We start from the raw sequence: 16,247 nt of genomic DNA, 5'->3' as shown, positions 1-16,247 counted from the left end.
ACTAACACACGGCACAAGCGGCGACGCATGCGGCGGCTTAAAACGGTTCTAAAGTAAAGACTTTTTTCTTTAGACTTTATTCTTTAGACTTTATTCTTTAGACAATCATCCCTCCCGTTCAGGCCATGTCAAAATAAAACTCCTTCTGTTGCTGTAAAACACAGAGGCCTTTATTTTGTAAGTGCCACAGGCGATCCAGGCACCTTCTGCACTGACCTGAGCAGGGAGAAAGGGAGAGAGAGCCTCGGTGACCCGGCGCAATACTAACATTTCCAACTTTTCGAAACTAAGAAATCTATTTGATTCTCAATACCAATTTCGCTACCGCAATGATAAGTTCAAAATCTTTTTACGGTCAAGGTTTTAGACAATAGACATTTTCTATACAAAATTATAGTTCTTTATTTTCTTTAAACATTGTGGTCTTATTCTAGATCATATAAAGCTCAAGATTGTTCTAAAATGGTTCACTTTTTTTATTTTTTTGTATCGATACTTGCTCAAGTGAGTATCTAGTTTCGATACTTGTTCTAGTATTGACAAAAGAGCTAAATAACCTCAAGACACAGACCGAAAGTACCTCTTATGTGGGGCATTTAATTATGTACCACCACCAGCCTCAGGGGGATGTCCATACTTTGCAGGTGCTTTTGTTTTTATGCTTATGGTTAGGTTTAAGAACAGGGTTAAGGTTTGGATTTGGGTAGGTTCAGTAACATGGTATGTAAGGGTTAAAACCATTGTAATCTGTAAAACTGTTTCTTTCCTTCTTTTTTCCCATGTTGGCAGTAAAAGAGCTCATGAAAAAATGTGCTAAAACAAGAGTCAAAAGAACGACTTAAGCTTCTGTAGCCAGACCCGTCACACGTCCTGTGATGTGTGGTAGAGTCCAGACCTCCCTCAAATTCAAACGTCTTAAGCAACAGAATATTTTCACACCTCACTAACTCTGTTACACTCACTGCAGATGACACAAGAACCTGTTGACCTGTTGTTAAATACAGCTTGATACGTCGCATTCTGTGCAAGTCATGTGGAGTCTGGCTGTGATCCTCCCTGTGCGGGGGACAGCTGTGGTCGGGCTGGGTGCTGATGGTTTGGGCGTGCAGTGCATATGTGACTTGCCTCTCATTTATAGCAGGGTGTAACGCTGTAATTAAAACAGAAGAAAATTAAACTCTTGGTCTCTCTTCTTGTCCTCAGCCTCACTGTGTGCTGCTGGCCTCCAAAGAGAACTCGGCTCCGGTCAAACTGGGCGGCTTCGGTGTGGCCATTCAGCTCGGGGAGTCCGGACTCGTGGCTGGAGGTAATCAAGTGACTGTGCACGAGAATAAAGATATCAGAATTACAAATGAATGTGATTATTACGTTTAAATTATTATTTCTAAATACACTGCCTGTGCCAAAAAAAAAAGTCGCCACTTGGATTCAGCTAAGCAAACACAGGTCAGCTGCTTCTCATTTCGGAAACAACCATGTGGAAAGACAAATCCCGCGGTTATGTAAAAGATGTTTGAGAAGGGTCAGATCATTGGCATCGAGCAGAGAAAACATCTAAAGGAGAAGTAGAAACTAATGTAATCCACTACAGAGCTGAGTGTTTGGAGCTGGAGAAGGCTTTGTGCAGTGGCCACTCTCTCACATCATCAATACAAGATCAATATGTGAGAAATAATGCAACACTCGATGGAAATAAATCTTTTAGTATTACGGAACCTTTTTTAAACTATGCCACAGCGATTGTGTGCTGTGATCAAAGCTAAAGGCGGTCCTACCAAATATTAGAGCGCGTGACCCTTTTTTTCTGAGGCTTTTCTTTTTGCATACAGGGACGTCTACTCTGTGGAGAAACTTGCATCTGCCAATGTGCTGAATGCTTACTTTGTATTGGTATATTTCTGCTTAACCGCGATTAGCATGCAACTGATCAGAATGATAATCGGAAGGTTGGATCTGATGGTTTGCATATTCAGAAAGAGAAACAAAAGTCAATGGTAGCATTCGTCACTTTCTGAACTCGGTTGTGGTTCCAGGAATACCTTTGTCATGTTAAGCTTTGCAGAACAGCTCATACTCATCTAGTTCCTCTTTCCTGTGCGAAAAGAACAGATGATGGCTTTTGATTTTGGCATTGACGTATTCACTGTCATTGCAAAATTTGTTGCCATGCTTTACTCCCTACATTTATCTGATTTCATAGTCCTACATTTATCTGATCTCATAGTCCTACATTTATCTGATCATAGTCCTACATTTATCTGATCTTATAGTCCGCACAAAGAGTCAAGTCAGCTATAAAACTATGGATTACAGTATATTTAATGCATTGAAATGTATTTACAAGTGAGTTTTATTGAGTCCCGCTGTTGTCGTACGTTCTCAGGTCGAGTAGGGACGCCCCACTTCATGGCCCCTGAGGTGGTGAAACGAGAGCCCTATGGAAAACCTGTGGACGTTTGGGGCTGCGGAGTCATCCTCTTCATCCTGCTCTCGGGATGCCTGCCTTTCTACGGCACAAAGGACCGGCTGTTCGAGGCCATCTGCAAAGGCAAATACAAGGTCAGACGACTCCTGTCAACAATATGAACTGTATGGGTGCTTTTCTGCGTAAGCCGTATTGGCGCTTATGTATTGTGTACATGTTTGAATTGCAGATGAATCCGAGGCAGTGGGCACAGATTTCAGAAAGTGCCAAGGATCTGGTAAGGCGAATGCTGATGCTGGACCCAGCGGAGAGGATCACCGTCTATGAGGCCCTTAACCACCCCTGGCTCAAGGTACGACTGGCAGCACATCTCAAGAGCCAAAACAGTCTTTATTATTATTATACAGACTTATACCAAAAACTACCAAAGCCTAAAACAACTGAACCAAACTTAACTGTGACTTTAGTGCATCGTTCCAAAAAAACCTTCCAAAAACAGTGTGTACTTATTGAGTCAAAACAATTTATTTGATTTAGCAACATTTCTATGTGAATGCCAAAACTATGAAAAAAGATGCAACTTATACTCAGGAAAATACGGTATTAAAACAGTCTTAATCTTCCAAAATGCCAGGCAAAAGACCTTATGTCTCCCTTTCAGAAAGCACACACCCATTGTGATGATGATGATGATGATGATAATGATGATGAACAACAACAGAGCATTTGAATAAGGGGCAGAAAGGAAAGAATAACATCTGTTTTTATTTAAAGCAATTTGGGTTTTCTACACTGTGAAAGTGAATAGTTAAACAATTGAAGATGTTGTGTCATTTTAAACTTTTCATCAAATTTAAATGCTCAAATGAGTTTAATATTCAACTCTTGTTCGTATGTTTCAGGAGAGAGACAGGTACGCCTACAAAATCCACCTGCCAGAAACGGTGGAACAACTGAGAAAATTCAACGCCAGGCGGAAACTCCAGGTCCATGTCGTGGAGCGCTCGCACATTTACGTACATTTGAATCTGGAAGAAAATTATAAATGTATTTCTATTCGCTTTTTAGGGCGCAGTCCTGGCCGCCGTGTCCAGTCACAAGTTCAATTCATTTTACGGAGACCCACCTGAAGAGCTCCATGATTTCTCTGAAGACCCCACTTCCTCAGGTTTGACCAGAATTAAACATCTGCATATCTTTACGAAAACACTTTCAGAACAAGCATGCTTCCTCTTTCACTTCTCTTGAACGCAACACACAATCTTTGACAGTCATTTCCACCACTGACACGTCCAAACTTCACAGTGTTAGAAGTAAACTGTGGTTGTGTTATATCTTGCACAAATACTCTGGCCCCTGCAACTTTTAAATGTAGAAGGTTTTTACATTGTGGAGAGAAAAAAAACTCTGAAATATCCAAAATACTGTACGTTTTTAAAGAACATTATGTCCCCAAATGACATAATCAGCTCATTAGCACTTCATAGAACGCTTTGCAGACCTTTTTAGTGAGTCGATTGCTTTAGTGCTTCTTATAGTACGTGCTAATACAGACTGTGTATTGTGTATTTGTGTATTTGTGTTACTGCTCCCCACTTCCTAGGACTTCTGGCGGCAGAACGTAGGTACCACTGGTCAGATGCATGACGCGGTGCATGTTCTGTCACTGAGATTTGCTTGCTCCAGTGCTATTCTTCTGTTTGCATTAAAGGTGCACTGTGGGACTTTTCTGGTGGGAGATCCGGGCCCTGCTTGTTTCCACGGACGTGTCATTGTTTTGCCTGGAATGTTCCGCAGTATGGCATTTGACTTATCGATCTCGTATTTGTTTAATTCCAGGTGTTTTTGTTTGATTAAAAAAAACACATTGTTACTGTGAGGTTGCAATTCCAAAAGTCCCACCTGTAACTTGGATTTTCAGTACACCTGTACTGAAGAGCTCCTGTCTCCAGCCTCCGGCCCCTCCCTCCTCGCTCTCTCTCTCCTCTCTCTCTCCTCTCTCTCTCCTCTCTCTCTCTCTCTTCTCTCTTCTCTCTCCTCTCTCTCTTCTCTCCTCTCTCTCTTCTCTCTCCTCTCTCTCTTCTCTCTTCTCTCTCTTCTCTCCTCTTTCTCTCCTCCTCTTTCTCCTCTCTCTCTTCTCTTCTCTCTCCTCTCTCTCTTCTCTCTCTCCTCTCTCTCTTCTCTCTCTTCTCTCTCTTCTCTCTCTCTTCTCTCCTCTTTCTCTCCTCTCTCCTCTTTCTCTTCTCCTCTCTCTTCTCTCTCCTCTCTCTTTTCTCTCTCCTCTATCTCTTCTCTCTCTCTTCTCTCTCTGTGATAAAATGTGAATATATGATTATATTTCTGTGATGTATTTTATCTGCATAATAGTGATATTTTATCTGCATCATTAGTCTAAGAGAAGAACGGGTGTGTGACAAACTGCATTTGTGAAGGGGTCGTAAAGATGGGCCAAAGGATGTTTACCCCAGGAGGGGGTGTGACAGCCCAGAGGAGTTTGGGTAATGTTTACCCAAGGCTTGATCTCTACGGAAAAATACCAAGTGCCTTGATGTGAGGCTGACCAATGAGAAATGTGACCCGCCTATTCCAGAATATCTAATAAAACCAACCAGCATGGGAAAAAACGGGGTGAGACGCAGGAGGGTCAGCCAGGCTCCTTACAACGGCCTGGCTGACACAGCCCAGCGTTTTCTCCCAAGCTTGCCATACAAATGTCTGATATTTCTGTGTCGTTTCATATTCTAAGTTGAATTGTGTTCTCTATGTGTTACGGAATAGCATCGGTGTATGTCTGATTCCATGACATTCTCTCCTCTCTCTCTTCTCTCTCTCCTCTCTCTCTTCTCTCCTCTCTCCTCTTTCTCTTCTCCTCTCTCTTCTCTCTCCTCTCTCTTCTCTCTCTCTTCTCTCCTCTTTCTCTCCTCTCCTCTTTCTCTCCTCTCTCTCTTCTCTCTCCTCTCTCTCTTCTCTCTCCCTCCCCTCTTCTCTCCGCTCTCTCTCATCTCTCTCTTCTCTTCTCTCTCCTCTCTCTCTTCTCTCTCCTCTCTCTCTTCTCTTCTCTCTCCTCTCTCTCTCCTCTCTCTTCTCTCTCCTCTCTCTCTTCTCTTCTCTCTTCTCTTCTCTATCCTCTCTCTCTTCTCTCTCCTCTCTCTTCTCTCTCCTCTCTCTCTTCTCTCTTCTCTTCTCTCTCATCTCTCTCCTCTCTCTTCTCTCTCCTCTCTCTCTTCTCTTCTCTCCTCTCTCTCTTCTCTCTTCTCTTCTCTCTCATCTCTCTCCTCTCTCTTCTCTCTCCTCTCTCTCTTATCTTCTCTCCTCTCTCTCTTCTCTCTCCTCTCTCTCTTCTCTTCTCTCTCCTCTCTCTCTCCTCTCTCTTCTCTCTCCTCTTTCTCTTCTCTTCTCTCTTCTCTTCTCTCTCCTCTCTCTTCTCTCTTCTCTCCTCTCTCTTCTCTCTCCTCTCTCTTCTCTCTCCTCTCTCTCTTCTCTTCTCTCCTCTCTCTCTTCTCTCTCCTCTCTCTCTTCTCTTCTCTTCTCTCTCCTCTCTCTCTCCTCTCTCTTCTCTCTCCTCTCTCTTCTCTCTCCTCTCTCTCTTCTCTTCTCTCTCCTCTCTCTCTCCTCTCTCTTCTCTCTCCTCTTTCTCTTCTCTTCTCTCTTCTCTTCTCTCTCCTCTCTCTCTTCTCTCTCTTCTCTCTCCTCTCTCTTCTCTCTCTCTTCTCTCTTCTCTTCTCTCTCATCTCTCTCTTCTCTCTCCTCTCTCTCTCTTCTCTTCTCTCTCATCTCTCTCTTCTCTCTCCTCTCTCTTCTCTCTCATCTCTCTCTTCTCTCTCCTCTCTCTTCTCTCTCTCTTCTCTTCTCTCTTCTCTTCTCTCTCCTCTCTCTCTTCTCTCTCCTCTCTCTTCTCTCTCCTCTCTCTCTTCTCTTCTCTCCTCTCTCTCTGAGTGCAGTTGCAATTCCAAAAGTTCCACCTGTAACTTGGCCTAGCGCTGTCACCTGCTTGTCACCATGGAGATAAAGTTCAATTGAATGCCATATTGTTGAACATTCTGCGCAATGCGGCGCCATCTCCCTGGAAACATGCATGTCGTGTACGCTCTACTAGCCAATGCCTCCTTAAATGATGAATAAATTGCTGATCCCGTGTAAGTTGTAGAAGTGTGTGTAATTTGGGGGCCCGTGTCTGTGTCCAGGGGCCGTTTCTCAGGTGTTGGACAGTTTAGAGGAGATCCATGCGCTCACCGACTGCAGTGAGAAGGACCTGGATTTCCTCCACAGCGTCTTTCAAGACCAGCATCTCCATACGCTGCTCGACGTGAGTCCTGCGTTCACACCGACGCGTTAGATGAGACTAATCGAGACTTAAAGATATGAACAGCAAAAACGAATGATCTGATTCTGATTAGAGCTGGGTTTCAATTCAAATTTCAAGAATTGATTCGATTCCGATTTTTTTGTTTCAAAATAGATTTTTTCCGATTTCTCTGATTCGATTTCGATTTGATCCGGGGGTTAATGTTATTAAAAATGAAAAATGTATTTAAACCGTTTCCTTCACTTCATGACTGTGTAGAGAAGCAACATATTAAAACTAGTAATATATCAATATTAAACAGCAAATCTTACAAGTATTGGTAGTTACTGATGGAAGACTGATGAAAAGGTTAAGGGTCAATCTACTGAATTATCTTTCTTGAAGGTAGATTGAAGTTCACTAAGGGAAATGTAGAAAATAATTTTAATTTATAAAAAAATAAAATAAAAAAAATCGATCTTTGGACGTATGAATCGATAATCGGTCATTAATATGCGAATCGATTAAAAATCGGAAAATCGATTATTTCAACCCAGCTCTAATTCTGATGTGATTAAACCAAAATGATTACACTCATTGACAAACTTGCATTGTTACTGTATGTTTGTATAATATAGGTATAACGAGTACAGCAGAACGTAAACTGTAAACTCTTGCTTATCTTTTCCTAACCCAATGGCATTTGATATGTGTCCAGTTCATATCCTAATTATTGTACATTTTGTGCTTACTAATTGTAAACATTCAGCCTTGGGTTCTTTTCTGGGAGCTTAACAGAAGCATTTGTTTTCTGCTCGGTTTAGAATGGTCAGGATCTGTCAAGACTTTCCATTAAAACTTGACTTAGTTCTTCACACGTGGGTCGTTTGCCTCATTCGCTTCGTAATTGTGAAATCTTCTTATCTGGATCATAGATTCTTTAATATACATGTTTCAAGTATCAAATTACTTAATTAAATATCAAATCAACAAGCCAAGTGCAGGCAAAAGTGTTTAGCCCATCTGCAAATGGCTCGGAATAGAAGAAACACCTGGATTTGGTATCTTTGAACTTTTCTTGCGATTTCTTTGATTCTTAAAACTTGGATTAATAGAGTCATAACATTTTAATACCGTTGCACAGCACTATTACTATCGCTCTCTATGCCTTGGTGTCGTTTCCAGTTTTGTCAGATGGGAGAAAGTGCAAAAGTCCCGTAGAGCGTGTCAACAATTTCCTGACGTGTGTGGAAACTTCACAGTGTCAGTAGTCACTTTATCACCATCGCAATCGGGGGCGAACGCTGCTCATTTCCTAAAGATACTGACAAAACTAATAATATGTCGTCGCCATTTGTATATTACATTATGAATAGACTAGAATGGTGGCGTTGCCAGATTTGCTCCGTCACGATGCACTTGGGGCCACAGATGTCCCATTTTTGAGTCCAACTTTTACACCAGGAGAGGAGGGTCAAACCAATACAAAGACGTGTGTCGCCCTGCCTCATATCACCCCAGAAGAATGCCTTCAATTGTAAAGTCTGAGACCCATTCAAAACCAGTCCAGCCTTGTGCATCTCCTAAAGGCGCACACACAGCACACTCCAGTCCTCCGCTGCTCTGGCAGAGATAAACCGCTCTCCTTCGCTCTGCCGGCTGCGTTTTTCTCACAAACTACTTTCTGTCTCTTGGGTGAGTGTGTTTTCATCCTCTATTTGCTTCAGATCTACACGAAGGGAAAGCGTTTTATCACGACGCGCCGCTAGGAAATGTGATGTCGGCGAAGCGTTCTGTGTGTGTGTGTTTCAGAGTGCGGCGCGTATAATGAGGCGCCGCAGACGAATGCGTTTGTGTTTTTGTGTTCGCTCTTGTGCTTTGTGCTTTAAAAGGTTTCATTTCCTTAAAGCTACATAGAATTAACATATTCTTGAATATAAGATGTGTGTTTTGTTCTGCTCGACTCTAGAATTGAAATTACTGAGTTGTGCTCAGAAGGTGTTCTTTAATGTGCTCATATTGACTCAAAGTAAGATATCTTAAAGTATATCAAAGTGGAGGATTGTTGTTTTAGTGGTAAAAAGGAGACATTTTTACACGCTTTATGTGTTTTATATACAGGATGTGGTTTTTAAGGGAGAATTTTATTTTGCTGTAGATGTTTGATTGGCAATACATTAACTGCTAATGCAATTCTTTTTCAGCCATGCAGTACACGACATTAATTTATGTTCACTTTGTTTGGAAAAGAAAAACCAAACATAGCTTCAGCCGGTCTTGTTTTGTTTTTGATAACTGACCCCGCTCCCCTCCACTGCATTGGCTGTCACATGTCTCTTTTAGATCTCTGCACTGCATTGAACTGTCTGGTACTGAAGAGCTCCTGTCTCCAGCCTCTCCTCTCTACTCTCTCTCTTCTCTCCTCTCTCTCTCCTCTCTCTCCTCTCTCTCTCTCTCCTCTCTCTCTCTCCTCTCTACTCTCTCTCTTCTCTCTCTTCTCTCCTCGCTCTTCTCTCTCCTCTCTCTTCTCCTCTCTCTCCTCTCTCTCCTCTCTCCTCTCTCTTCTCTCTTCTCTCTCTTCTCTCTCTCTCTCCTCTCTATTCTCTTCTCTCTCCTCTCTCTTCTCTTCTCTCTCCTCTCTCCTCTCTCTTCTCCCTCTTCTCTCTCTTCTCTCTTCTCTCTCCTCTCTTCTCTCTCCTCTCTCTCTCTCCTCTCTCTTCTCCCTCCTCTCTCTCCTCTCTCTTCTCTCTTCTCTCTCTCCTCTCTCTTCTCTCTCTCCTCTCTCTTCTCCCTCTTCTCTCTCCTCTCTCTTCTCCCTCCTCTCTCTCTCCTCTCTCTTCTCCTCTCTCTCCTCTCTCTTCTCTCTTCTCTCTCTTCTCTCTCTCTCTCCTCTCTTCTCTCTCTTCTCTCTTCTCTCTCCTCTCTCCTCTCTCTTCTCGCTCCTCTCTCTCTTCTCTCTCCTCTCTCTTTTCTCTCCTCTCTCTTCTCTCTCTCTCTCCTCTCTTCTCTCTCTCCTCTCTCTTCTCCCTCTTCTCTCTCCTCTCTCTTCTCCCTCCTCTCTCTCTCTCCTCTCTCTTCTCCTCTCTCTCCTCTCTCCTCTCTTCTCTCTCTTCTCTCTCTCTCTTCTCCCTCTTCTCTCTCCTCTCTCTTCTCCCTCCTCTCTCTCTCTCCTCTCTCTTCTCCTCTCTCTCCTCTCTCTTCTCTCTTCTCTCTCTTCTCTCTCTCTCTTCTCCCTCTTCTCTCTCCTCTCTTCTCTCTCCTCTCTCTCTCTCCTCTCTCTTCTCTCTCCTCTCTCTCCTCTCTCTTCTCTCTCTCTTCTCTTCTCTCTCCTCTCTTCTCTCTCCTCTCTCTTCTCCCTCTTCTTTCTCCTCTCTCTTCTCCCTCTTCTCTCTCTCCTCTCTCTCTCTCCTCTCTCTCTTCTCTCTTCTCCCTCTTCTCTCTCCTCTCTCTCTCTTCTCCCTCTTCTCTCTCCTCTCTCTTCTCTCTCCTCTCTCTCTCCTCTCTCTCTTCTCTCTCTTCTCTCTCTCTTCTCTTCTCTCTCTTCTCCCTCTTCTCTCTCCTCTCTCTTCTCCCTCTTCTCCCTCTTCTCTCTCCTCTCTCTCTCTTCTCCCTCTTCTCTCTCCTCTCTCTCTCCTTTCTCTTCTCTCTCCTCTCTCTTCTCTCTCTTCTCTTCTCTCTCCTCTCTCTCCTCTCTCTTCTCTCTCTCCTCTCTCTTCTCCCTCTTCTCTCTCCTCTCTCTTCTCTCTCCTCTCTCTCTCCTCTCTCTCTTCTCTCTTCTCCCTCTTCTCTCTCTTTTCTCTCCTCTCTCTTCTCTCTCTCTCCTCTCTCTCTTCTCCCTCTTCTCCCTCTTCTCCCTCTTCTCTCTCCTCTCTCTCTCTTCTCCCTCTTCTCTCTCCTCTCTCTCTCCTTTCTCTTCTCTCTCTTCTCTCTCCTCTCTTCTCTCTCCTCTCTCTCTCCTCTCTCTCTTCTCTCCTCTCCCTCTTCTCTCTCTTTTCTCTCCTCTCTCTTCTCTCTCTCTCCTCTCTCTCTTCTCCCTCTTCTCTCTCCTCTCTCTCTCTTCTCTCTCTTCTCTCTTCTCTCTTTGCCCTATCCATGCCCAGACAAACTGTGAGCTGCCCTGTGTGTGCCCTCTGCACGTTCCCTCTGAAGCAGAATCGGTCAAACACAAGTCACCGTATTTGCAATAGGTAGCAATAACATTTGAATAGAGGTTGTTGTGGTGTTATTGAGTGCACAGCTGCCTCTCAGTTTGTGCGGTGGGGCCCCAGTGCCGTTTTGTGAGCAGCCACACAATCTCTCAGCTACAGACTGGCAGCCCTGACTGGGCCCATACAGGCTGCAGCCGTGAGGGAGTTTATGGGTCAGCTGGGAGTTAAATCAAACATGGCTCTTGTGTCGGACATCCTCACGGTCACAGAGAGAACACTTTGTTTTGTCAATACAAGTGCACTAATGCTGCAGTGGTCCATATGGTACAATTATTTAGCAAGTTTGACTATGTTCTCCAAGTTATGCTAATAATAATCTGACATGATGTTATGTTATATTAGCCCCTGACTCTGAAATTATAATCTTTTGCTATGAATAGAGGAAACTATAGTGGCCAATCCATTGTTTTATTTATCCAGCTTCTTTTTTGTTTTTTGTTAGCTTCCTGGGCTAATGCATGGAAGATGGAAATACTGACACTTAAATATTACAGGCAATAAGTACATGTTTACTGAATGATTTGTTTAAAGTGTATTCAGTTTATTCAGCTATGCCATCTTGCTTCTTCTGTATAATGTCTTTTAAAGTGCCCTAGACCGGTTGCACTACTCGTTGAACTACTAAAGGTTATACAAATGTTATCCCAGAACAGCAATTTCTTTTTTTTTTTTTTAATTTGAAAAATAAAAATATAACCCTTTTTATTTGATTGAATTGATGTTTAGAGGGTCTGAATAGTTGTTTCTTTGTAAATTATGCAAGTGTGATGTCACTTCCTATAATTTCCTACAGATTTGTCAACTTTTCTCCACAAAAAGCTACTTGATTAGTGTAAAACTATCATTTTTATTTTCAACAAGTATAAACACACTAAATAAAGTTAAAAAATCATAAAAACCTGTCATATGCACTTTAAACCTGGTTTATATTTTTTTTCCAGGATACCCTTTACAAATATGTGAAAAAGCTTGTTGAATTGTACATTGATACTGGATTGTAATGGAATAAAAATGAGTTTGACCAAGGAGCAGGTGGTGATTGGTTGATGTACTTGTTTGTGTTGCAGCTCTACGATAAGATCAACAGCAGGTCCTCCCCGCTGATACGAAACCCTCCCAGCGATGGAGTGTTGAGAGCCAAAGAGGTAAGTTGCACCTTTCCTTCAAGACAATAATTTCTACCCCTTCTTTCCTCTGTTGGTGTGTATAATGAAACTGATAACTTATAAAGGTCTCAACGGCTTTTGAAAACTAACTTCTTACATTTTACTTCAAAACCTTTTCTCTGCTTTAAGCTCTGGCCACTCTATGTATACTTTTTTTTAATCCAAAGAGAACAAAAACATGGTAGTAAGAAGGGTTTTTTGCAGGACAGATAATACTAGACTGTACTAAATGCATCATTGGACAATAACATTTCAACAGAATGTAAGAACTTCAATGCAGCCATTTGTTAAACATGTTTGAACTGTTTTGACATCTAAATTACTCACTTGACATCACAAGTCATCAGTCCTCGTCGATGACCTGACCTGTGATACGGAACATGCAGATCGGTGTAGTTAATGATTAGACAGACTAGACTTTTGGTTTCCAGGGTTTGGCTCCAGCTATTTGAGAATCTCTGAGTATTTTTCTGTTGTTTACCTCGAGACCCTGTTTATTGTGGTGGTGAGTGCTGTGCTTTTGGCCACATGAAAAGCAGCGACGTTTACTGTGTGCTGGAGAATGGTTTCGGGAGCAATTAAATCGTAGCGTCTTGAGTTTAAGTATGTTGTTGTGGTTGTGTTGTCAGACAGACCTGAACAGACCAGAACACCGTTTTGACTAAATGTGTACTACACGGGCCGACCACAGAAATGTTTTTGTTGCAGATGTGGATGGATTAAGATTTAGCTGTTTTACCAAACAGAGCTGTTTTTAATGTGTTTTTTGTTGTGTAATCTTAAATTTGCCACTACAATAAACTGCCATGAACACATTCTGGCTCCCATTTAAACCTGATCAAAACAGTGAAGAATATTTAAAATAACTAATTACATTGGAGACATAACTGTTGAATATGTGATGAAAAGAAATGCATTAAAAAGTGCATACAGAGCTGCTTTAAAATCTGTTCTCTGAGCCACAGGAGCCAGTGCAGAGACCTGAGAGCAGAACTAATGTGATGGTACTTCCTGGTTCTAGTCAGGACGCAGCAGCGTTCTGGATGTACTGCAGCTGTTTTACAGCTCGTTTGGAGAGGCCAGTGAGCAGGCCGTTACAGTAGTCTAATCTACTGGAGACAAACACATGGAAAAGTCTCTCCAAGTCTGGGTTAGACACTATATTTTTGATTTTGGAAATGTTTTTTAGCTGTTTAAAAAGCTGCTGATGTTATTGATTAGATGTGGCTGTTAAAGTTAAAGTCTGATTATTACCCCCAGATTTCTAACTTGATTTGTAGGTTTTAGAGCGAGACCCAGAACACTTTCTCTTTGTTTCTGTTGGCCAAAAACGATTATTTCAGTCTTGTCAGAGTTCAGCTGGAGAAAGTTGTTTTGCATCCACACACTGATGTTCACCTGTGGTTAGTGAGATATAGGTCTAGATATTGGAGTGTGGTCTGTATCATTACTGTGTATTAATTAGTCTAGCCGCTGCATAAAAGTTTAAATAGATCAAGGCTCTTCTGTTCTGTGCGTTTTTCCGTTCCATTCTGTATTTTGTACACCCTTACCAAGTACTTCCTGTCTTCTAGATAAGGGCCGAGATGCCCTCCCAGGCCTCTACTTTCTGTAAGACAATCCCATGATTGGCCGTATCAATGTATTCTTCATTTATTAAAAATAATTAAATTATGAATTCTGAGTCACCATTAATCCAAAAATTAGTGAGCAGCATCAACATTATTTTGTCAATATGTTTGTCCTTTCTCTTTCCTCTTGGCTTGTCCCACACTACCTTTCCTGTGCCATGACTAAACTAAAGCTACCTTTATTGTGAGGTTTTGTGCTCATTTAAACCTGTGTGTTAAAGCGCTTAAAACTTCTCTCTGCACTAATTAAATTTCTTATCTTTGACACTGAATCTTGTATTCTTGGCTAATGGCTATAACTACTAATCCTACTCTCCCACTAATACACTGATTAAATTTGAGGGTGGAGTCTCCCCTCCTCTGTCACCTTTGACCTTTCCCCTGAGTCGAAAGCTTGTATAATCATTGTTCCTATGTCTTCTTCCATTTGAAGAGGCCCTTCCAAGATGGAGCAAGTGGCGCTTTGAAACATCTGGAATATGTAAGAGCCAAGACCTCATCACCACACCGCGGTTACAGTAATGACAGGATTAGCCGAGGTGGCTAAAATGAGATGTAGCGTGGGAATGTTTCAACGTGATCGAGCTGATTTAGGGAGATAAAATCACAACAAAAATAGTATACCTGTTGTTGTTTTTTTCATACATGCTATTTCTAAATGATCTGTATGAACAATTGCTCTAGTAATGTTATTTTTTAGCCTCAGTAAAAACTAAAAAGTTGGTGCTAAAACACAACAGACACTATGAATGTGTGGTTTGCACATGTAAGGAACACATTATGATGTAGCTTAGCCTTAGACTCTTTCAGGAGAGATATCTAAAGTTTGACAGCTTTTCTATATTTGTTCATTATTTTATTACTTACTATTACACAGTGAGTCATGCAGCATTTTATTCATTTATCACAGACTATTTATTCTTTAAAAACCTTTTGTGTGTGTTGCTCTTCTATTGTGGACACAAACAGATGCATTTGTATTAAACATCGAAGCAAACTATTACAAATAAATGTTACTGAGGCATAATTGTATCAAACATCAAAAACACCATTGGAAGTATTTGCTGGCACTCGACATGAAGGCATGTGAGACAAGTAGAAAGTTGATAAATGTTGGCAGAGAACAGGAATCACCTGCTCTTTAACGCTTTTGCATCAATAAATGTATAAACTCTGTAATATGTTAGCTGTAATATGGATGAAAATGCATTGACTGACAGGTAAAGTTGAGTAATTTCCCCTGAGAGGCCCTAATCTCCACGATGCCACATTCAGCATCGAGGCTCCACATAACTGGAGCTGACATGAGCCGCTGTTGTCAAAGTGAAAACAAGGAGGGGCTCACACTTGACCAGATTCTTGAGTTTCTGACCTGCGTCCAGCGGTGATTTCACATTGGCCGCAGAGGCGAGGGAGGCGGTTTAGGGTGAGTCAAGAACCGGGGCAGAGAGGTGGCTGGAGTGGTCCGCGGCAGGTACAGGGGCAGAAGAGGTGGGCCGAAGGTCAGAATAAACCACCCAAACTGTTCTGTCTCAGGTGCTGGAGGAGATCTCGTGTTACCCAGAGAACCACGAAGCCAAGGAGCTTAGGAGGATACTGACACAACCGCATTTCATGGTGAGTTCAACCACTTAAACCAGCTGTTGTTGCTTGAATCGCTCACTAAACTTGTAGATTGTGTTTTTAAATGTATGACACACATTTTATCTTTGTATGTGCGTTTTAAAGGTTAGCGCTGACGACTGCTACATATTACAATTTACAAGTAACTGGCTGTCTTCAGTTCAGATTTGAAGTTGCCCAATCTTTGCCACTTTGCTGTATGTGCGGTCACTAACATGACTTACTTACCCATTTTACTTGCAAAAAGACTAATGCCAAATAACACAAAAAGAGTTAACGCGTTCATCCCTCTCCGTTCCTAATCCCATCACATGAACACATCCCTGATCAAAGGTTTGCTCATTTTCACCTCAACGGGCTGACAATAGAGGAGAAAATTGTATCACAAATAATAGATAACATTCCTTTAGGATAGGTTGGGGGGAGGGTCCAGTCCCAGCACTAAATCATGTTTGATACGACTGGATTCTTCGGTGCCGGAGCGGTGTAAACTCACAGAGGGTCGAGAGAGGCACCGCCCCGCCCACATTCCTCTGAGTTCAGGCCAGAGTCAACACCAGAAGCCTCCTGAGAATATCACGTTTGTTTACAGACATATTAGTGGGTTTTGAAGGTGTGAGACTCTCATATCACGAGGGAATAGAAGTGTACATTAGTGAACAATTATCCTTCAGGAAGAGTGCATCTTGTTTGAAAGGAGCAAAACAAATGCAAACAAAGAAGTGAAATGATCCGATGACAAATAAACAAAATAAACACCTGAATGCCACTATCCTGTGAACAATTGTATATACAGCATATTTTCTACTCATGCATAATTGTTGCTCTCTGAAATAAACTACTTCTCACGTTCATCTTATTTTTGGGGCAGTTTTTAATAACAGACATTGGTTCATCACTTTGTTATTA

The 16,247-nt window shown here is 42.0% G+C and overlaps 1 protein-coding gene across 13 annotated transcripts in view; it reads left to right on the top strand.

The window, feature by feature from the left end:
• caska (calcium/calmodulin-dependent serine protein kinase a) overlaps positions 1–16,247 on the top strand; it is a 95,150-nt gene that overhangs the window by 66,058 nt on the left and 12,845 nt on the right. For 7 of the 13 annotated variants that reach the window (XM_072444908.1, XM_072444911.1, XM_072444907.1 and 4 more), the window contains exons 6-14: positions 1,204–1,306; positions 2,384–2,559; positions 2,655–2,777; positions 3,328–3,411; positions 3,494–3,593; positions 6,610–6,731; positions 11,986–12,063; positions 14,149–14,196; positions 15,252–15,332. In XM_072444908.1, coding sequence (XP_072301009.1) covers positions 1,204–1,306; positions 2,384–2,559; positions 2,655–2,777; positions 3,328–3,411; positions 3,494–3,593; positions 6,610–6,731; positions 11,986–12,063; positions 14,149–14,196; positions 15,252–15,332 — 915 coding nt within the window. The remainder of the gene's footprint in view (positions 1–1,203; positions 1,307–2,383; positions 2,560–2,654; positions 2,778–3,327; positions 3,412–3,493; positions 3,594–6,609; positions 6,732–11,985; positions 12,064–14,148; positions 14,197–15,251; positions 15,333–16,247) is intronic. The other 6 variants (XM_072444912.1, XM_072444917.1, XM_072444920.1 and 3 more) reach the window with 1 other exon arrangement.

The sequence above is a fragment of the Eucyclogobius newberryi genome, unplaced genomic scaffold, assembly GCF_026437365.1.
Source record: "Eucyclogobius newberryi isolate DKJ021-1_F unplaced genomic scaffold, fEucNew1.0.hap1 SCAF_14, whole genome shotgun sequence".
Lineage (NCBI taxonomy): Eukaryota > Metazoa > Chordata > Actinopteri > Gobiiformes > Gobiidae > Eucyclogobius > Eucyclogobius newberryi.
Note: the sequence above shows the minus strand (reverse complement) of the source record. Positions and strands in the feature narration are given on the sequence as shown.